The sequence below is a fragment of the Juglans regia genome, chromosome 12, assembly GCF_001411555.2.
Source record: "Juglans regia cultivar Chandler chromosome 12, Walnut 2.0, whole genome shotgun sequence".
Taxonomy (NCBI): domain Eukaryota; kingdom Viridiplantae; phylum Streptophyta; class Magnoliopsida; order Fagales; family Juglandaceae; genus Juglans; species Juglans regia.
In genome coordinates this window covers 6033947-6056942 of record NC_049912.1, presented here as the reverse complement: position 1 = coordinate 6056942, position 22996 = coordinate 6033947, and the positions used below count along the sequence as shown (strand labels likewise).

General features: G+C 34.0%; 3 protein-coding genes across 3 annotated transcripts; 1 reads left to right on the top strand and 2 right to left on the bottom strand.

Annotated features, from left to right (window-relative positions):
* On the top strand, positions 1-1057 carry LOC118343998 (glutathione S-transferase T3-like). The gene is made up of 2 exons (XM_035683723.1): positions 1-432; positions 512-1057. Exons 1-2 carry the CDS (start codon positions 1-3, stop codon positions 1055-1057), a joined length of 978 nt encoding a protein of 325 aa, XP_035539616.1.
* Positions 1058-2466: 1409 nt separating this feature from the next.
* LOC108986411 (putative nuclease HARBI1) lies at positions 2467-3759 on the bottom strand. The gene has a single exon (XM_035683722.1). It carries the CDS (start codon positions 3757-3759, stop codon positions 2467-2469), a length of 1293 nt encoding a protein of 430 aa, XP_035539615.1.
* A 9540-nt stretch (positions 3760-13299) lies between these two features.
* Positions 13300-19136, bottom strand: LOC108985485 (ubiquitin-conjugating enzyme E2-17 kDa-like). Its single transcript, XM_018957791.2, has 4 exons — positions 18975-19136; positions 16210-16337; positions 14463-14567; positions 13300-13666 (listed from the first exon to the last, which is right to left on the bottom strand). Exons 1-4 carry the CDS (start codon positions 19042-19044, stop codon positions 13523-13525), a joined length of 447 nt encoding a protein of 148 aa, XP_018813336.1. The 5' UTR covers positions 19045-19136; the 3' UTR covers positions 13300-13522.
* Positions 19137-22996: the final 3860 nt, after the last annotated feature.

Below are 22996 nucleotides of genomic sequence, written 5' to 3'. Positions count from 1 at the left end.
ATGGGCAGTCCATCTGAGGAGGATCTCTTCTTCACCACTCTCTTACAAAGTGGAGGAGAAGGTTGCACTCCAACATATGAGCAATATTCTAGTGTTATGATCCAAACAACTCCTCTTAACGGTGAAAAGAGGCCTCCTCCAAAAAAAGTTCAGAGAGGTGCATCTTTCACTGTTGAGGAGGATAACTTACTTGTATCCGGTTGGCTCAACATTAGCATTGATGCCATACGGGGTACCGATCAAAAATCCACACAAATGTGGGAGAGAATTTCTGAGTTTTATCATGAGTATAAAAAACCAAATACTGCAAATCGTTCGATAGGGTCATTGATCAATCGTTGGTCCATGATCCAGAAATGCACAAACAAGTTTTATGCATTTCTATCACAAGTAGAGTCATTGCACCCAAGTGGTGCAACCGAGCAAGACAAGGTATGTACCATTTTCCTTTAAATAATGTATTTTTTTATCGATTATTTATTTTTTTGACAATATTCCTTCAATTTTTCAGATTGAAAAAGCTAAAATAATGTACAAAGAGATAGAGAAGGGGAATTTCACAGTGGAGCATTGTTGGTGTCAATTGAGACACCAACCCAAATGGCAGCAACACATGAACATGCTGAATACAAGGAGAAAACCACCCGATAAACGTCCAGCCAATGAGCAGTCTTTTGAAGTTCCCGATGACGTTGTGGAGGAGAATGTTGAGAGGCCTCCAGGCAAAAAACTTGAGAAGGATAACTTAAGGAAGCGGAAGGCTCAGGAAGCATGTGATGTTGACTTCAACGGTGCGCTAGAAAAAATGACCGCTGATAGGCGACTGTTCATGGGAGAGAGGAGAGCATGGGTGACGAAGGCTGATGAAGTGAGAAGTGCACAACTAGAACTTGATAAGAGGAAGTTCGAGGCGGAGATGAGTAAGGATCTTTCTAATATGACCGTCATGCAACAAGCCTATTTCCTGAATATTCAGAAGAAAATTTATGAGGACTCTTTAAATAATTCCGAAGGTACATTCGACACATCTCCATCCATACCTCATGGAGGTGTGTAACTGTTGGTTCATTTACAACCCAAAATTCCAGTATTTAGTGGCTGGGCAGCCACATGTATATCCAAAACATGTGGCTGGGCAGCCACTAGTACTACTGAATGTTAGTTTTGTTTTAAATAGATGACTGGACAGTTAATTAATGTTTTTGTGGATTAGAGACTTTATTTTGTTGAGGTTGGACAGCCACTTGAAATTGGCTCATGTTAGTTGATGTTGTTGTGGATTAGAGACTTTATTTTGTTGATATGGACAGCCAGCAGTCTCTTGGCTCATGTTAGTTTATTTTGTTGTATTTAGAGAATTTATTTTGTTGATATGGACAGCCAGCAGTATCTTGAATGTTAGTTGATGTTGTTGATGTTAGAGAATTTATTCTTGTTGATATGGACAGCCAGCAGTCTCTTGAATGTTAGTTGATGTTGTTGATGTTAGAGAATTTATTCTTGTTGATATGGACAGCCAGCAGTCTCTTGAATGTTAGTTGATGTTGTTGATTTTATAGAATTTATTTTGTTGATATGGACAGCCAGCAGTATCTTGAATGTTAGTTGATGTTGTTGATTTTGGAGAATTTATTTTGTTGATATGGACATTCTAGATGTCATGAATTTACAATGGCAAGATGGTCAAGTGAGTTTATATCCACAGTACTTCCCAACTAAATATCTCTCTGCTATTGATTTATCTATTAAAACTACAAGACAACCAAAACCCTTTGAAATTGTCATGTTTTGATACTGAAATCAGTAATGGTCATGGATCTTTTGATTACTTTAGGTAGGACCAATATGATTCAGGAACCATTTGATTAATGACATAGGTATTTGACGATTCATTCAATTTCTTTATCAGATTACTCTCCAAAATACCCCAAATGTTTTTTCAGGTTCCTCACAAATCTGATACACTTGTACTAGTTCACATGAATCACAGTTGATATAGTTCATCGAGTTGGAATTAAGACATCAGGGGACCAACTATTATACAACAACTTGAAAGTGTCAGTCTGGCCGAAAGGCAGGTAAATGAGAAAAAACGATAAATTCAATGTCTCATTTGCACAGAAACAGTTTTTAACACCCAAATAAACAATGCAGAATTCATTTTTAAAATGATAAAATAAACAATGCAACAATGATAAAATTAAAAATAAACAATGCAACCACAAAATGATTGCATTGTCTTTTATATATTGTTTTTAAGCATGAATATGAATTTGCAATATTCCAAATGACATTCATATTCCAAAAAGTTTTAAAACAATATTCCAATAAAAAGCTTTAAAATAATAAACAACGACACATCATAACTAATAAACTTATTTAATAATCATAAACAACAACAGTGAACTCCATGCATATTCTACGGGTACTCGACAATAAACGGCAATAAACTTCATAACTCGTAAATTATGAGCGGCCATGCAAATTCCATAAATGCTCAATAAGGTCAGCTTGGAGTTGAGAATGAGTGCCTCTATCTCTGATTCGATGATGTTGCGCAATGAATTCCATGAATTCAGGTATATTATCGCGTGAAATTGGCTCATGTGGAGTATCATCATTGGATTCGTAAATAAACTGGTCAGCCCCGAGATATTGATGACGCTCATCTTCAACGATAATATTATGCAAGATAATGCATGTGTACATAATGTCTTTTAGAACTCGGGGCTGAAAATACCTAGCAGGTCCATGCACAATTGCAAATCTAGCTTGGAGTACTCCGAAGGCTCGCTCCACATCTTTCCTTGCAGACTCCTGACAAGCAGCAAAATGTTTTTTCTTTTTTCCATGTGGAGCAGGAATTGTCTTCACTAATGTTGTCCATGAAGGATATATACCATCAGCAAGATAATATCCCATTGTGTATTCGTGACCATTGATTGTGTAGTTGCACGGAGGAGCATGACCTTCGGTCAACGTGGCAAAAACAGAAGATCGATCGAGTACATTGATGTCATTATGAGACCCAGGCAAACCAAAAAAAGCATGCCATATCCAAAGATCATAAGATGCAACAGCCTCCAAAATAATAGTTGGTTCATTTACGTGACCAGAGTACATACCTTTCCAAGCACTAGGACAGTTCTTCCATTTCCAGTGCATGCAATCAATGCTACCCAACATTCCTGGAAACCCACGGTTTTGTCCAACTTCTAGTAACCTCGCTATATCACTATTGGTTGGAGACCTCAAGTACTCACCCCCAAAAATTGACACGATCGCCTTTACAAATTTCTTCATACTCAACCGTGCGGTGCTTTCTCCAATTCTTACATACTCGTCCATAAGATCTGCCGTAACCCCATATGCAAGCATCCTAATTGCTGCAGTTATCTTTTGAAGGGAGGACAATCCAAATCTCCCACTAGCGTCTCTTTTTTGGACAAAATAATCATCGTGAGCTTCAACTGCAGAATGTATGCGTAAAAAAAGATTACGATGCATTCGAAACCTTCTCCTAAATACGTTTGGCGGATATATTGACGGCTCAGCAAAGTAATCATTCCAAAGGCGCTCATGACCTTCCAATGGATTACGTCGGATGAACATACGAGGTTGAGAATTACGACGACGTGAAGCAGATGCTCCCTCGACTGCATGTTGTTGTCTATGTAGGGCCATTGCTTGTATCATATACTCCTCGTGATCAAAATAATCTTCATCTTCTATATGATCAATACTCTCAAAGGGATCCATAGGGAATTGGGAGAATTGTGTATTTGATGGAATGAAAGAAGAAATATTGGTTTTTGATGAGTGGGAAGTAATGAGAGGATGGATCTATTTATACAGCTTAATCAGAGACTATTAGTTGTAACTAAAAAAATTGGTAAAAGAAGAATGGTTGGCACCATCTACTTGTTGGGTAGAAGAATGGTTGTTAAAATGTGTTTGTTAGATAATTAGGTTGAGAAAAAAAATTAATACAATTAATAATAATTTAAGTATCAAATTAAATTATTAATTAACATATATTAGTGTAATTATAAAATTTATTATAAAAAATAATATTATTAAAAAAATAATATTATATTATTATTTTGATGAATCTAATGGCTAATCCAATGTGGAGTTATGGATAAGGAGATTTTAGATATATGAAAAACATGTACTTTTCATCAAATTTTGAAGATGAATTTGATGAATCCAATGCCAGTGCTCTAAAACTTGATATGAGTAAAACTTATGACAGAGTAGAATGAGACTTTCTAGGGAAATTATGCTAAAGTTGGGTTGTCATGAAAAATTGGTGGATTTGATTATGAAGTGTGTTAGAATAGTGTCCTTCTCCATTTTGATTAATGGTGAGCCTAGAGGTCTTATTAAATCTTCTAGAGGCTTACGACAAAGAGACCCTTTGTCCTCTTACCTATTCTTATTTTGCACTGAATGCCTTATTAATCTGTTGTATCAGGTGGAAGTTGCAAACCAGATTCAAGGTATTAAAATTTGTAGAAGGGCTCTAAGAATTAACCATTTTCGTTTTGCAGATGATAGCCTTTTATTCTACAGAGTAGATATGCAAGAAACCCAGCATCTTCACAGGCTTTTAGAGCAATATGAGAGAGTTTCTGGCCAAAAAATCAACAAAAGCAAAACATCTAGGGTTTTCAGCAAGAATGTTTGTCCAGTGAAAAAGAAAGAGATCATGGCTTTCTGGGGAGTTCATAGTCACCAACAATATGATAAATATTTGGGTCTTTCTCCTATGATTGGTCGAGAAAAAAATAAAGCTTTCTTAGATATCAAACACATAGTATGGCAAAAGCTGCAAAGTTGGAAGGAAAAGATTCTATCTCAAAGAGGAATGGGGTTCTAATCAAGGCTGTTGCATTATCTATCCCTACTTATTCGATGAGCTACTTCAAATTACTAGGAAACCTTTGCAATGAATTGGAAAGGCTAATGGCAAGGTTTTGGTGGGGTCAAAGAAAATATGAGAATAAGATCCACTGGGTAAGTTGAGAGAAAATGTATACAACTAAAGGAGAATGAGGGATGAAATTCAAAGACCTTAAAAACTTTCAATATGGCACTTCTTGCGAAAAAGGGTGGAGAATAATGAATGAAAAGTCATCTTTATTGCACAACATTTTTAAAGCCAAAGACTTCCCAAACACTAGGCTTTATGGATTCAAAACTAAGGGTTTTGCCCTCTTATGCATGGAAAGGTATATGAGAGATAAATACGTGTCTGTCGTATTGATGTGGATGGAGTGAGAAATGGAAAATTTAGAAACATATGGAATAATTACTGGGTTCCAGGTTACAGAAATATGTTGCATCATTGGAGAGGGGAAGACTGACAGACTAGAAGGGAGAAAGTGGAGAGCCTCATTGATGAAGATACTCGAGGATGGGATATTGGAAAACGTAAAAGCTCTCTACCACCTAGTGCAGTCACAGAAGTACTAAAATTCATGCTTACACTTGGAGAAAGAGAAGATAAATTGATCTGGGAACCAAAAAAGGATGGTCATTTCTCTATTAAGAGTGCATATAGACTACTCTGATAGATTGACGAAGGCAATAAGAGAGGTGAAAGCTCAAATTGAGTATAGCAAAAATAGATTTGGAGAGAGTTATGGAGGTTACATATGCCTAATAAGGTTAAAGTGTTTTCTTGGAAAGCTTGCAAAAATGGCTTACCCACAAAGCACAACTTGATGAAGAAGAACATTATCAATGAGGACTGCTGTGTTTTTTGTGGCAAGGAATATGAAGACCTTGTTCATGCACTTCTGGATTGCTCAACTTTAAAGGATATATGGTCTAAGCACATTCCTTTCCTAAATCTCTCCCACACTCAAAATGATTTTGCTGATATGGCAAGGCAAGTAAGAGCAAAAGGTAATCGAGAGGACTTGGAAAAAAAAATTTCTGATCTTCTGGGGACTGTGGTTTAGAAGGAATCAGAGAATTTACGAAAACAAAATACTGACTTTGGATGAAGTTGTAGACTATGTTTTATCATTGCTGAAAACTCATAAGGAAGCCATATTTTTTAAGAAATGGGAGAACAAAAAACAATGTTGCTTGGTCTATCCTCTGAAGGTGTTTTTAAACTTAATGTTGATGGTGTTATGTTTTATGACCAGCATAGAGCAGAGGTGGGAGAAATTTTAAGAGACCACAAAGGAGAAGTTATCATGGCAGCAAGCAAAAAGGAAAATGAAGTTAGTGATCTTTCTATTATTGAATTATTGGCTATGTTCAGAGGCCTACAACTTTGTGTCCTTCTCCATTTTGAGTTGGAGGGTGCTGTTAAAGTCCTTAGAACAAAAAAACCTTTTCTATTTGAGGAAATGTGGGTGGAAAATAAGGATTGTGAAGATATTATAAAAGATCAATGGAGGAGGGGTAGTGACCAGTCGAGTATGGAGGATGTCGTGGGTATGATTCGGAAGAGTGGGGCAAAATTGCAAGCATGGAATAGGAACAGTTTTGGTCATGTCTAGAAGAATCTTCAGAAGGCAAAATTGAGGTTGAAACAGTTATATGAGGATGACCATGGAGTTGATATTTTAGCGGTGAATTTGGCTCGAAATGAGGTACAGATCTGGTTGGAGAGGGATGAGGTAATGTGGCGACAGCGGTCAAAGGCATTATGGTTAAAAGAAGGGGATCAAAACTCTCGATATTTTCACATGAAAGCATCGCAAAAGAGGAAGAAGAACAATTTGGTGAGGATTCAGAATGAGAGTGGGCAGTGGCATGAGAAGTCTAGTAAGGCAAGGTGATTCTCGATTACTTTAGAGACTTATTCACTTCTACAAATCCGAGTGAGTCTCTAGAGTTTCTGAATGTTCTAAGGGGTATAGTCACTTCACATATGAATGAAGATTTAAGCAGAGTGTATACTGAAGAAGAGGTTAAGGAAGCCATATAGCAAATGAATCCGTCCAAAGCTCCAGGCCCGGATGGGGATGTCTCCAATATTTTTCCAAGAATATTGGCATGTGGTGGGGAGTGTTGTCACTATAGCTGTGTTGCATGCTCTTAATTCAGGTTCTTTTCCGTCTTCTTTGAACCACACTTTTATTACTTTGATCCCAAAAAAAAAGTCCCCTCTTAGAGTTGCTAATTATAGACCGATAAGTTTGTGTAATGTGGCCTATAAGTTCATTGCTAAAGTTGTTGCAAATAGGCTGAAACTGGTTTTATCTGGTATTATTGGGGAGAGTCAAAGTGCATTTGTGCTGGGGTGGTTAATTACTGATAATGTTCTTATAGCCTATGAGCTAATCCATTATTTGAGGCTTAAGAAAAAATGGAAGAAGGGGTTTATGTCTTTGAAATAGGATATGAGTAAAGTATATGCTAGGGTGGAGTGGGGGTTCTTGAAATCTATTATGGAGGTGATGGAGTTCAATCAGGGGTTTGTTAAGATGGTCATGTTGTGTGTTAGTTCCATGTCTTTTTCTGTGCTTATTAATGGTGAGCCTAAGGGTCCTATTTTGCCATCTAGAGGACTTAGACATGGGGACCCATTGTCTCCTTATCTATTTTTTCTGTGTACTGATGGGCTTATAACTTTATTGAAGGAAGCTGGGCTGAGAAAGCATATTTCAGGAATAAAAATCTGTAAAAGGGCTCCGAGAGGAGATAAAAAATTTGTGGAAAAATTCTGATATACATCAGTATAACTTGGAAGGAAAAGTTGCTATCACAAGGGGGCAATGAAGTTTTGCTTAAGGTTGTTGCCCTTTCTATACCTTCCTATTCCATGAGTTGTTTTCTTCTCGCCTCAAGCTTGTGTGATGATTTAGAAAGTATGATGGCTCGGTTTTGGTGGGGGCAAAAGGAAAATCAGAGGAAAATACATTAGTTAAGTTGGAACAAAATGTGAGTTAGAAAGTCGTGGGGAGGATTGGGTTTTAAGAAGTTGAGTCTTTAATTTGGCTATGCTAGCTAAAACATGGTGGAGATTAATTCAAGATGAGTCTTCTTTACTTCATAGGTTGCTTAAAGCTAAGTATTTTTCAAGCTCAAATTTTGTGGAAGCTGGGTTGGGTAGGTCCCCCTCTTTTACTTGGAGAGGGATTTGGGAGTCAAAAAAATGGGCAGTGGATAGGTGTAGATGGAGAATAGGGGATGGAACTTCAATTAACATTTGTCTTGATAGATGGATTCTAGGTCATAATTCTCTGGTGAAGGAAGGGATTGTGGGTGGTGAGGGAAATAGGCTGGATCATGTGAGTTCTCTCTTTTGTGAGACGCCTAGATCCTGGAATGTGGAAAGACTTAGAGCTCTCTTTAATCCAAGTATTGTGGCGGACATTCTGAAAACACCTCTATGTGCTGGGAATAATGCAGATAAGATAGTTTGGGGCTATGAAAGAAATGGTTTGTTCAGTGTTAGAAGTTGTTATCACTTTATTCTAGATCAATAGGGTTCCCAAGAAGCTGAGTCTTCTTCTGCAAGTGTTCAAAGAGTGGTTTGGAAATATATTTGGAAGATGCTAGTTCCTAAAAAGATCAAAATATTTGCCTGGCGTGCTTGTAAGGATGAATTGCCTACAAAGGAAAATCTATTATTAAAGCATGTTCCAAATGATGGGATTTGTAGTTTGTGTAATGATGGAGAAGAAGGAACTTTTCATGCGTTGGTGGGTGACTCACTCAAAAAATGAGTAGCACAAAGGCTATTCCAAGTGCAAGAGGATGTCGCGTAATAATTAGAAATAAATTCATAGATCGTCTTCTCAGGGAAAGTTACTTAAAATCAAACTCGTTTAAAATGATGAAAATATTCACAAAGAGAAAATAAAAATGATGGTATATGCAATAGATGGAAAACTGCAACAAGAATGAAAATGGCACAAGTCATGGACTAGATTCATATTTTTGAGATTTTGAGTGTCGAAATGAAATGTAAAAGATTAACAAATTGAAATTAACAATCAATTAAACTGAACAATCTTAATTAATCTGAAAATTAACAATAAAACTGAAATTATTTAAGTCATAATTAAACTTTAATCAATCTAATATGCAATGGAACTAAGAGATTAATAAAACTAAGCTAATAATTAAACTAGATTAGAAAGTAATTGACCAAATACGAACTGAAAATTGAAAAGCCCCAAAATCAAGATTATAGGGTTCATCCTTGTATTCAAATCATAAATTCTCAAAATTAATCCATAGCAATTGTAATCACTGTTAAATGAAAGCTTAAAAAAACGAGAAAAATAAATAACACGAAGTAAATAAATAGCAAATAAAATGCCCAAAAGTCTAAACCAAATATCTCAAAAATATTCCATAAATTTTAAACTGAAATTAAATAAAAAGTAGGAAATGAAAAGAGCAAGCCAAATAGATGGAGATGGAGGTGGTAGGCAATGGCAGAGGCTACTGGAGAGGCAATTGAACCCTGGAAGAATTCTTCAAATGTACTGCACTGCTCTGCAAAAAGTTTCCAATTTCGTGCTAATGATATGCTTAAATAGGGTATGAAAGAAACCCTAATTTTTTCATATTCTCGCACACAAAATCGCTTAAATTTTAGGACTCAACTTGGAAGCCACGTACATGCTTCAGGAGTTCGAATTTGGAAATTCTTATTAGAGATAACTTTGTAGCCCTTTAAGATATTTTTCCAACGCATCAAGAATCTTATTAATCCGATATTTGAACTGAAAGTTATGATTAAAATTCTAAAGTGTGTCCATTCTGTCTCCTAACGTATTTTGGACTCTGATCCGAATTACTCTCAAACTCCATCATTATCCTTATTTGAAGAGTACTATACTCGTTGAAAATTCTTAAATTGTTCCAACGTCTTGTCCACTTAAAAGTCTTTTGAATTTGAAATTAGAAATAAAATAATATAAATTAGAAATAAAATAAAATAAGAATAACAGAATATCAAAAATATGTTGTGTATGTGAATGAACATTATCCAATTAAATCACAAGTTATAAAATTAAGCATGAATCATGCTATTAACCAATTTAAATCACAACTCGAATTTATTCATCTTAACTATTTATTCATCTAAAACTAATAATAATGTAATAAAATAAATAAAATATATTTATTCTAAATATATAAAATATGCAATAATTCAGCTCAATTAGTGGGCTGCAAGCTGCTTCAGAAATCATGGAAGGATTATTTACCTGTACAAGCCATTGACAATGTTGTTACTGTTTTTGAGATGGCTTTTAAGTTCTGCAATACTAAGCAATGGGATAGTTTGTCTATTTTCTTTGTTTTGGCATGAGGGTTTTGGTACCGGAGGAATAAGCTTTTTCATTATCAGATTCTCATTTCTCCCTACCAAGCTGCTGAACATACAATTTCAGTGCTTAAGAGTTTTAAAGCTGTTCCTAAGCAAACCAGGCTGCAAGTGCAAGCGTTGTATAAGTGGAAGGCCCCGCAACCAGAAATTCTGAAGTTGAACGTTGATGGAACAGTTTTTTCAGAGCTTGGAAAAACAGGGACTGGTGCGATATTGCGGTATAGCATGGGCAGCGTTTTATTGGCTACAACCACATCAGAAATGGTTGTTGATGAACTCGAGCACATTGAGCTGTTAGCTCTTTTACGTGGCCTTCAATTCTGTTCAGGAATAGGAATACACAAGCTTCAAGTGGAAAGTGACTGCCTACTAGTGATTGAGGCGCTGCAACAAAACGGTATGTCAAGCTCAATGTTTGGTGGCCTTTATTCTGAGATTAAGCATCTTTCATCTTTTTTTTACTCATGTCTGTAGGGAAGCCAATATGGCTGCACATTCTCTTGCTCAATATGAGAGAAATGTTGAGAGTATCAACATGTGGTGGGTTCGTATTCCGGACTTTTTATCTCAAACCTTGTGGTTTGATTTATGTCTGTAATCTTCTTTTGATTAATGAAGTTATATGTTTTGTCATAAAATAATAATAATTAAAAGAATCAATCACCATGACCTGAATACGACACACTTGTTTCACAAAATGACCCAACTCGACTAGTTTGACCAAACATATCAAGACATGTAAAAGGAAACTACTAAAAGGAAAAGGTGAAAAAATACTCGGGCATTCCCAAACACAAACATGTCCTCCAAAACTGATATTTCGTGTTAATTATATAAGAGCACTCACAATAGATTCTTCATTCTATCCTTTAAAATACATAATCAAAACTCATTTTTTCTATTTTACATATTGACTTTTACAATATGCTATACATTAGCTTATCTATCTTTTCATCATATCATTTAAATTATATTATACTTTTTAATATTTTTTATTCATTTCAAATATTTTCTCTAATTACTAATGATATTCTCATATCTTTTTATATTTGTAATATCTCTCCATATACAATGTCATATAATTATGTTTTATTTTAAATTAATCCAAATTTATAAGCTAAAACAAAATATAAATTAATTTAAAAAATAAAAAGAATAGATTATATAATGAAAATATTCTTAAAATATATTATGAGAATATTCATTCTCAATAATTATATAATGTGAATAAAGAGAGTTGAAGAAATAAGAAACTTAGCAAGAGGAGGGAAGAGAAATTAATTAAAAATGTTTACAATGATGAACAATATTCTCTACATCTAGAGGTTTACTGTAGCAGAATGTAAAAGTATCTTTAAAATATAAGATCCAATGGAAGACACTTTTGAGAACATTTTTTTATATTTTAAAGAAAAATGTATTATAAAAGATCCATTAGTCTAAGTTATAACTATATAAGTATATAAATATATTAGTAAATACATATTTTTTATAACATATGTACAATATCGAAGTTGCTGTTGGAAGGCAAAGTCGGATTGGAATCGGAGTCAAAGTCAATCCAACAATACTCCGATCCGATCCGGCAATACCTTTGACTCTTATTGAAAAACTAAAAAAAATCTAATTCTGACTAGGGGTGTAAAAAAAACCTGTGAACTGGACCGAACTGGACCGAACCAGTGAGTTTGGTCCGATACCAAGTTTGGTCCAATCCGATACCGGTTCCATTTTTTTCAAAACCGGTCGAAATCGATTCAGTTCCGATTTTCTTTTTTTTAACAGCAGACCGAACCAGACTAGATCGGTTTATATATATTAATTTTTTATATTATATAAAATATTTTTGATTTATATGATAAATTAGTAATTAATATAATATTAATTTATTTTAGAGAAGAATATAATATTAAATTTTAAAATTCTACATAAATAACTATATATTATTACTATAGTATATTGTATTAGTAGTTATATTAATATTATATCACTATATATTATAATATATTATAATATATCACTATATTATATATTATAATATATCACTATAGTCTATAAAATAATTATAATATGTATTATAATATACTGAAAAAGCTTGACCAAACTAGACAAGTAAAATCATAAGTATCAGTTTAAAGATGAAACCGGTACGATATCGGTTATTCAAATCATAAAACCGGTATATACCGATTTGGTTCTAAAATATGTCTAAAACCAAACCGAATCAAACCAGTTACATCCCTAATTCTGACTCTGCTTTATCGAAGTCAAAACAGAGTCGAATTTTTGCTCAATCCTGACTCTATCTAGTAAAGAAAATATAGTGAAAAAAAGACAAGTAAAAATTGTACACAGATAGCATTAAATATTAGGGAGTTCCTGTGTTCTATATTTTTATTTAATTATAAAAGGTGATCAGAGAGAGAATACTGCAGGAGATCTCTATAACAAGAAGACTAGCATACAAAAAAATTTTATAAAAATAAATCTTAGATTATAAAATAACTTTTATTATAAAATAAATCTAACATATTATATAAAATAATATCAATTTATAATTTTATTTTTATAAAATCTCTTTAATAGTTATAACATTTAGATTAAAATAATTAAAAGAATCAATCACCGTGAACTGAATACGACACGCTTGTTTCACAGAATGAACCCAACATATCAGGACACGTAAAAGGAAACTACTAAAAGGAAAAGGTAAAAAAAATAATCGGACATTCCCAAACCCAAACATGTCCACTCCAAAACTACTATTTCGTGTTAAATTTACAAGTGCAAACAATATGACAGTCCTAATTCTTATCCTTATGCGCAATTTCTGTAGGCTTTGTTTCCTCTCAAGATGAGTAAGAAGATAAGAGACACCGAACACCGCTAGTGTCTGTCTCCCTCCAAAGTAGAACGTCGTACCCTTAATAATCCATTAAAGCAAGAACAAGAAAAAGCTAACTTCGAACACTCATGACGATGCTTAAAACGAGCAGAAGATTATGGACATGTACTAACTGCTAAAATGGAGCAACGAAAAGACTGAAGAAAGCAGAAGGCGTGAAACTGCAAGAGCACACTTGCCACGCCTTTAGGCGATGTGTTAAGATACAATTCATTTAGTCAGTCGGCACATAATTTTTTTTTTATACATAACAAGGGAATAAAAAGACAAGGTTCTCTTCCTAAATGCAACAAAGCGTTGAAGATCTAACCCATGGCATACTTCTGGGTCCAGCTCCTAGCAGTTGTCTCGTACTTGGCCCTGTCTGTCTTGTACATATGAGCAATTTCTGGCACCAAGGGATCATCTGGGTTTGGGTCTGTCAAGAGGGAGCAGATGGACAGCAGCACCTGGAAACACAACAACAAACCTTTCCACCAACTCACAAAACAGCAATGATGTATGAAACAGTTAACAGGGGTGAAATTCAACAAGCCGATTCTATGAACATTTTCCTCCATGGAAATTTAAACGATTGGGACACGGGTTGAATATGATTACAACAAAATATCTTTCTACCATCTGATTTCAGACTTAAAGGAGTGTACAATCATGGGTCTTTTCCTTTTCCCACAATTCATATTTCAAAGTGGAATTTTCTTTTTCTTTACACATACTGAGAATCTTGGCAGTTTATTTAAATCAGTTGCACACTCATCATCCTGATTTTGCCATGGAGTTGTCATTGTCAGGACCATGAATTATGGGGCCGTGAGCTACCAACATTTGTGGTACCATAGATTTCTCGTCTAAGAAGTTTCATTCACCAGCCTAATAATAAGACCACAACTAATGACTAATCCATTTCAGTCTCATGGTGTACCAAACATCGTATTTCTAAATAATATTAGGCCACACTTCCCGTGCCATCTCATTTTCAATAATGTTGGAAGGAAAGGAACCTTGAGAATTTTGGAAGAGCAGTATTTTTTTTAATACCTATTCTTTTGGACAGCTTCTACAGCTTTTGATAAACCAACTTTTTATTATTTTCTTTTATCTTTTTCTTCTTCTAGATGGCATCCAGGCACACAAGGACTTTCTTCTATACACCATGTGTGCCTGGATGCAATTTTTTCAGTTCTTTAACAAATACAAAAATTCAAAACTGAGTAGTTAGTAATAAAGTTGTTAAGAGATCATAACCTTGGATATAGTCAGGGCAGGACTCCACTGTTCTTTTAAAATGTCAAGGCATATGCTGCCATTGCTGTTTATGTTTGGATGAAAAACCTTGGTCCTAAATGCAACCTGCCACAAAACAAATAGAGAGTGTACGATAAAGGTTACAAAGGAACTATCACAAAGACTCCTAAATGATCGGGGCCTTGGGGGTTAACAGAATCCAAAATAAAAAATAAAAAAACATATAAACTTTAATTATTGAGATTTCACATGCAGAGGGTCCGTCTTACTGGATTAATTCATCTCACATGCCAAATTAAAATTCATAAAGGCTCAGGCTCTTGGTGAAACATAGCCCACCTCATCAAGCTTTGGTGTATAAACACAATCTAAATTAGTAAAAGATAAAACTCATCACATATTTAAACATCAAAAAGGGGAAAAAACAAAAGGAAAACTGGAAAACCAAGGAAGCAAATTTTTTTTTTTCCTTTTCTGATTGGTAAGTTAAACACACCACCAGTGGATTTGAATTCGTGACTTATTCTTTACTTAGGTTTTATAGGGGATGGAAGTGTCAGGTTTTATAGGGAAGTGAAGTGTCACAAGCTGGACCGCACAGGCCCCATAGACCCTAAACTTTTCTTCTTATCTGATTTCAATGTATTTAATTAATCAATTAGTCAGAAATTCTTCACTTTCAAATTTTTTTGGTACCACTACGTTTTTTACCTCTTTTGTGAGGTCATCTTTAGTCCAAACATGTGAAATGACACAATTGATATCGATAGGTTCTGAAAGAATTGGGAGGGGATGCTGTGTGAATTTCAAAATAGATACTTGGGCAGAGAAAGGTATCCAGAAGTGCATGATTTCAAAAATCAATTCACTAGTAAAAAAAATGAAAACCTTCTCCTGCTTTTCAAATTGCTACAACAAGAACCTTATGTGAGTGTCGTAGTCCCCAAGGTCGTATTTAAAATTTTATGATAATAGATTAGAGTAGCTTCCCTTAGAGATGGAAAATACTTCAATTAGAAGAACTAAATTAAACAATATTATAACAATACCATGTAGCATAGACATCATTGCAGGAGAAGTTGATATTTGAAATGATAATTTATACTTCAGAAATATAAGATTTTTTTTTTTTTTGATAAGTAACTTCAGAAATATAAGATATTAAATAGAATATCATATACTTAGCAACAAATATAAGATATGAACACTTTTTACAAAGTGAAAAAGAAATCTATCAAATTTGTCTTTCCTAGGCACACTAGTTTTTTCATGATATACTTTCTAGTAAAACTTCATATAAACCTAATAATGAAGAATTGTTTATTGTAAAAGAAAAAATCAACATTGTTAAAAACATAATACAAATAATTTAATTTACATCTTTCCATCAGCTTAAACTTTTAAGACAATTGGTGATTTCACATGACATCAGAATAGAGGTTCTGAGTTTGAACTGTGACTCTACACCCTACCCCATTTAATTAAATATTCCACATGTTGGGCTCACTCATTGAAGGGGATTTAACCCACACATGACGGGGAGAATACAAATAATTAAATTTATCTATTCTCATTAGCTTAAGCTTTTAGGACAATTGGTGGTTTCACAAACATCAATCCCTTACCAGGCAAGATATCTTTTTCACGAAAAAAAATTGGAAATACACAAAAGTGGAAAATAACAAAATAGGACTTATACGTAACAACCAACTTTTATATGAACTTTCATAAATGGACCATAGCACACCTTAGGTGGTTTAAAAGGATAGTCAGGAGGGAAATGAATGGTAACTAGAAAGACTCCCCCAGCATAAGGACTATCTGGGGGACCCATTATTGTTGCTTGCCAATGAAACATGTCCTCTGCTACAGGGCCTGCCAAATTAAAAGAAGGAATAGATTTATATCCCAAAATATTTCATTACAAACATTGCATTTATCATAAAAAGTTACGGTATACATGCCCTCTTTAATAAAATGGAAAAAATGGGCACCTTAATATCATTAGCTTTCCAATAGCATTTGCATATTTGGATATATAACAGTCTGATTGGGCTACATATAACATGAATAACATGGCATTCTATTGGCTTCTATTAATCTGAAAGAGCTAGAAAAACTGTGACGTTCCTCTGACATAACATGAGAACTTTTTGAATAATTGGAGAAATCATAGGCTTCATGGCATGCCAGATCTTCTTTACCACATGAGATAGTCTTTGAGTGGCACCTATTGCATTTACTCCTAAAAGAGGGAGCTATTAAAAGTGATAAAAATCTATATTTTCCGGGGATCAAAGTGGTACAAATCTACAATTAGAAAAGAATAGCAATTAAATGAGAAACTACGTATCCATGAAGAATCAACAAGTGGGTACTAGAAGAATAGAAAAGTGATTCAACTCTCAGGAGCAATAATATGCATTTTCCACCAAAACATTTATGCTCATCCAAAAAATTCCTCAAACATGTCTTAGATCAATCGTTAAGCAATCACATTTGTCATAAAATGATATGTTTAACTCTCTAGATTAGAAGACTCAGCTGAAACTAAATTGTAATGTAATGGACTTGACAATGATATGGTGTTGGCATTCATTTGCATTGCACAATATCTTTGCCTATTGTTTAGATGATGCTGTACAGTTTCTTTGTTCCCCCTTTTCTGAGACTAGGATAAGCAAATCTTTTAGAGATACAAGATGAACAAGTTTTATGAATTGCTAGAGCTACATGACAATGAGGGTGGCGGGTCCCCACAACCCAGCCAATCCACCCGTCCTGCTAGGGGACTAGCAGGCAACCCGGCCGGCCCGGGTGCGGATGCGGGCAGGAGGCAGGTGGGTCACCGGGGTTTTAACCCACTCGGCCATATACTTAAAAAAACCCTAACTATAAATTCACTAATTTTTCTCTCTCCTCTCATTTCTCTCAATCTCTTGTCGTCCCTTCCTCTCCTCTCCTCTCCTCTCCTCTCCCCCTTCCTCCCTGTCTCCTCTCCTCTCCCCCTTCCTCCCTGTCTTCCTCTCCCTTTATCTTCTCCTCCTCTTCTTCTTAGCTTGGCTTCTCTCTCCATTGTCATGGGTCATGGAGACCACGGCTTGGCTGTGGGTCTCTACAACTCAAGACTATCGCCACCGTGGATCTGTAAATTAAAGACCCACAATTGCGACTATGATTATATGGGCTATATGAGCAAAGATCTTCAGATCTGTGTGATTTGTTGGACTTGTACGACTTTTCTGATGTAAATACAATTTTGTTGAATTTTTTTTGTGAAAAATGTGTTGTCGGACGGGGTGGCCTGAAGGTGGTGTATGCAGAAGGTTAGAGATATGGGTGGGGACGGGGCACGGGATGGGTAGCTACCTGCCCATATAGGGTGGGTAGCACCCCTAACAATGACAGCCCAAAGAGCCTTCTCTAACCATATCTAACCATATGCAGCATCAACTCCCCTTTCTATGAGTGTCTAACAATTACACTCACAGATATAGATTTATTTTACTTATAAAAAAATAAGGAAATTTTTTTTTATCAAAGATAAGATCACGCAAATGAATGTTAACGCCATCCTTCAGGGGAGAAATGGAGGTGGCGAAATATAGTCCAATGAATGTGGAAAATATTGAGAACTTAAAATCAAGCACTACTGCACTACAGTAGATCTGATATATCAATTTTAATTGCATATATTTTTCTGACTTTAAAGGCATAAATGAAAACAAGTGGGCAATGTCTCCAGCTTTGCAAAAGAAAAACCAATCTTCAATCATTTCATTTATGGGGGTTGGGACCTGAAAGAAAATTAACCATTTAGCATTGAAACATACAATGCACAGACTGCTATAATTGGGGCAAGGTGCTTTCCTTCAATGATCAAATGCCATCTTCTGCTCTTGGATTTCCTAAAAATGAGATCTTTTTAATAAATAAAAACAGTTCTCACATTTGCTATCATTTCTTTTAAAATTAATCTTTCTCACTTTTGCAACACAGTCGTAACTTTAATTGAACATGAAACGCCCACAAAGAAGTTAAGAACCACCCATTATTAACAATATACTTCTCTATCGACTTAGAACGGATAAAGCGGAAAACTTAGCAAACCTCCCACGACCAAAATATTATTCTTATCCACAGTCAAGCTCATGACTTTACCAGTCAAGACACCTAGATGATGCTACAAAAAGCTCATGTTCACACAATAACATCACATCAAAGGCTTTCGTCTCATGTAAATGCTTCCCAAAACAAACATGAAGACTACTTGCAAACAAAAAGAAATACAAATATCTCACCGTAATCAACCGCATAAAGAACTTAGAAAATACGTCCGAATTGACAAAAAAACAAAAACAAAAACGAAACAGCCCAGATCCCCAAAGACTACGTCACAGATCGAGCCTGAGAAGAAGCTTACAACCATGCACACCAAAGAAAAGCATAAAAACAAATGAAAGAAAGAAGATAAAAGAAAAGTGAAGGGGATTTTAGTGAAGAAGATCATACCAGCGCTGCAGGAGGTGGGAGGGTCTTTCTGTAGGTCCTTGAGCTCCTTTAAGATCCGCTTGGAAGCCATGGATGAAGCTCGAAGATCGCCTCCGATCTGCCTCCGACCTAAAAGGCGAGAGATTCGGGGAGAGAGAGAGAGAGCGAATGTATAAAAGATTATTCAAGGCCCAGCTATTTTATCATGAGACTCTGGTTGTCGTTCACCGAGATAGGTTTTGGACCCTCCATTTTGATGATTAAAACAACGAACGGGTGAGATCGGTCCGTGCTAGGTGGTGATTTTGCAGGGCCCACTTGACTTCTCGAGAGCAGGGATTATTAACTTATTACTCCGGTGACTTTCGAGATTGCTCATCGCTGATACTTTTCTCTTTTTAGCCAAGAATCTTTCTGCCCAGCACTCACGTCTTCCTCTTTAAAATTTTGACTATATTTTAATTAAAAAGTCATTTTCTCGCACACCTCCCAATCATTTATCTATACTTTAAATAAAAAATATTATTTATTATGTTATTTTTATTTTTTATCAACTTTTTAATATTACTCATTATTATTTATTATTTTTTTATTATTATTCACAAAATACTTAAAAATACATCACTAACCAAACGCAACATAAGTGCTTAAATAAACATAAATTTATAAAGTAGGTGTCTTGATGTTATACATAGAGTACTAAAACTTTTGATTTTTTTTTATTCCGATTTGGTTTGATTTCAATATGATTTTCTCGATTTACCGTTTACAAGTGTGGCACTAAATAAGTTTAGTATTATTATTTTTTCAACACTAAATTTAATTGTTAGAATTTAGTATTTGTTATTAACAATTACTTATTCGTTAGTATCTAATTATACTAGTATAGTATAAGTAATGTATAACTTATTAGTGAGATTAACTTAGTATAGTATAATTATTGAGATTAACTTATTATACTAGAATTGTTTATATACTAGTAAGTAGTGTCTAATTTATTTGTATACTAGACTTACACTATAGTATCTAATTCCTGTTAGGGTAATGCTACTGAGACCGATGATAAACCGTGAAATTTGACCGATAAGTGCAAATGCACTTTTTTTATTTTTTTTCCTTTTACTTTAATTATTTTTTATATATCTTTAAACATTTTTAAAAAATACAAATTCACTAATAGTCACATCATTAATCCTTAAGTACAAAAATAAAAAATAAAAAATTCAATTGGTCACTTTTATCGGTAACTTTTAGCTATTCAAGTAGCATTTTACTTCATATTATTATACTAGTGTCTAATTTATTTCTATACTTAATTATGTATGTTAGTGATAATATGATGTTTACATATATTAAACTATTAGTTTATTTATATTATAGTATAAGTACATTATTTTTATAATATTAATTTTATGTTATATCAAATTTTATATTAATTTTATGTTATAACATTAATATACATGAATAATAATATTAAAATTTCATATTATATTAATTAGCAATTTAGCATATAATATAATATTAAAAATTATATAAAAAGTCATTTATATATAATATAAAAAATCAAAATATATCAGTCTGGTTCAGTTTAAACTGGTTTTCAAAATATAAAAAAATGATACCGAACCGATTTCGGTTCTTAAGTACTGGTACCGTATTGTTCAAGTTACGAACCAAACCAAACCTACCGGTTCAACCGATTTTTTGTTTTTTTTTTTACATCCTAGTAGTACGTCAGATTGTAAAATTATTTTATCATAAAGTAGATCTAACGGATTATATGAAATCACATTAGTTTATGAATTAATTTTTATGTAATTCCTTTGTGTCTCTAACATTTTTCTACTTTAAACAATTTTTTTCTTTTCAGCTGTTATAGTCTCAAGATTTTCAACTTTTTTTTAACTATATTATATTTGAGTGTAAATGAGACTACTCACTTTATTCTTCTAAAGATAAGTTTCATTTTCATTCACCTCAACTAAAATCTATTTTCCACTTATTCACTTGTTTTTAAGGGTTTGTGTTGATCATCTCTTTAGCTCTACTAGAGCAATGAATAAATTCTTTTTTAGGGTTTATGTTGATCATCTCTTTTAGGTAAATAATAAAAACCATGATTTTAGCTCTACCTAAAAGAGACGATCAACATATATAATAATGGCTTTTATTATTTAGCTCTACTAGAGCAATGAATAAACTTGGGGAGCTATAGTTTATTTCTACAATTTCCTTTGATTACACACCAAACTTTCATCCATCAAGCACACTGCCCAAATGACTGAATTCAAAAATACCTTAAACCCATTCATGTAGAACAATCTTAAATATTCGTGTCCAAATGAAACATAATCCAAAATACCAAATTCACATTTTCCTTATACTTTGTATACTGCACGACCACAAAAAAGGAAAAAGAGTTGGCTTTCTTTTTCTTTCTTACTCCTCCCATATGCCTAGAATCATAAAATTAAATCATCTAATTTATAGATGATTTAAATAGAGTTAGGGTAAGAACTTAATGGGAAATAATCTACCCCTAACTCTAATAAGAATATAATTCACTTTTGTTATATGTTGATCCTAATGTTAATTATAATGTTTATCACTATAAAATAATAAGTGTGTATGAAAGAAGAGTTGAGAGAATTGCATTGAACTGGAATTGATTAATTACAAGAAGCTCTATTTTACAAGAAAAAAAAAAAAAAGATTACTTATATTTGTTTAACAATCTATTCCAACTTAGATAATAACACGGAATGATTAATATCATACACACTACTATTGTTAATACTCTCCTTAGGATGGGGAATAAATGTTCAAAAGATCAAGTATAACCTAGAGGTTTGGTAAGGAGGTCTGCGATGAGCAAAGGTAACATGCATTGTGCGAATGCATTTGGAGTTGATCACAAATGAGATGGGAATTGATCGTGATATGCTTGGTGCATTGGTAGAAGACGCGGTTGATTGCAATGTGGAGAGCAACTTTGTTATCACAAAAAATGAGAGCTACTTGATGATGGGTAATATGGAGATTCTATTCAAGTAAGTGGCGAAATAAGAAACCATATGTTTCTTCTTGGACTTCCAAATGATGAGTCACTGAGAAAGACACAAAATCTAGTGAGGGACCGGTGAGTATCAGGGTAAGAAACTCAATCAACATCAACAAAATCTTTAAGGTGAAGACGAGAGTAGGTAGGGAAAAATATACCTTGGTTAGGAGTTGCTTTAGGCTCGTTTGTTTTTGTAGATGAAATGAGATGATATTAAAGTTAAAAGTTAAATAAAATATTGTTATAATATATTTTTTTAATATTATTTTATTTTGAGATTTAAAAAAGTTGAATTATTTATTTTATTTTATGTGAGAATTTGAAAAAGTTGTAATGATTAGATAAGATGAGAGGAGTTATGAAAACAAACAAGGCCTTAATGTACTGAAAAACACTTTGGGTAGCATGTAAATAAGGCTCTCAATATGCTTCCAAGTATTGGCTGAGAGCATGAACGTGTAAGAGTCAAATACAACAATCGACTTATCAAACATCTACATGCAGTTGGGTCAGGAAAAAGAGAACCTTCAACTTTGTTGAACTTTAAGTGCTACTCCATGGGAAATGGCACAAGTTAGGCTCTCAAAAAACCAGTATCTTCTAAGATATCCTAAGCATATTTTCTTTAAGATAAGGAATTACATTGGCGGTCCTAACACTTTAAGGCCAAGAAAAGATTTTAAAGAACCAAGATCCTTTAACTGCAACTCATTATGTAGTAAAGTTTTGAAAGTAGTAACTAAAGCTTCATCATTGCTAACAATCAATATGTTAGCAAGTTTTACCAACAACGCAATACTCTTGAAATCTAGTGAGAAGTGAATAGCCAGATTTCGTTTGAATGAAACCATGCTTGAGTAAAGAAGAGGAAATCTATGAGAACCACTACCAAAAGGCTTTATTTAAAGCCATAAAGAGATTTCTGTAACTTGCAAACCTGAAACTCCCCCTTCATGTCAAAACTAGGTAATAGAGTCATATA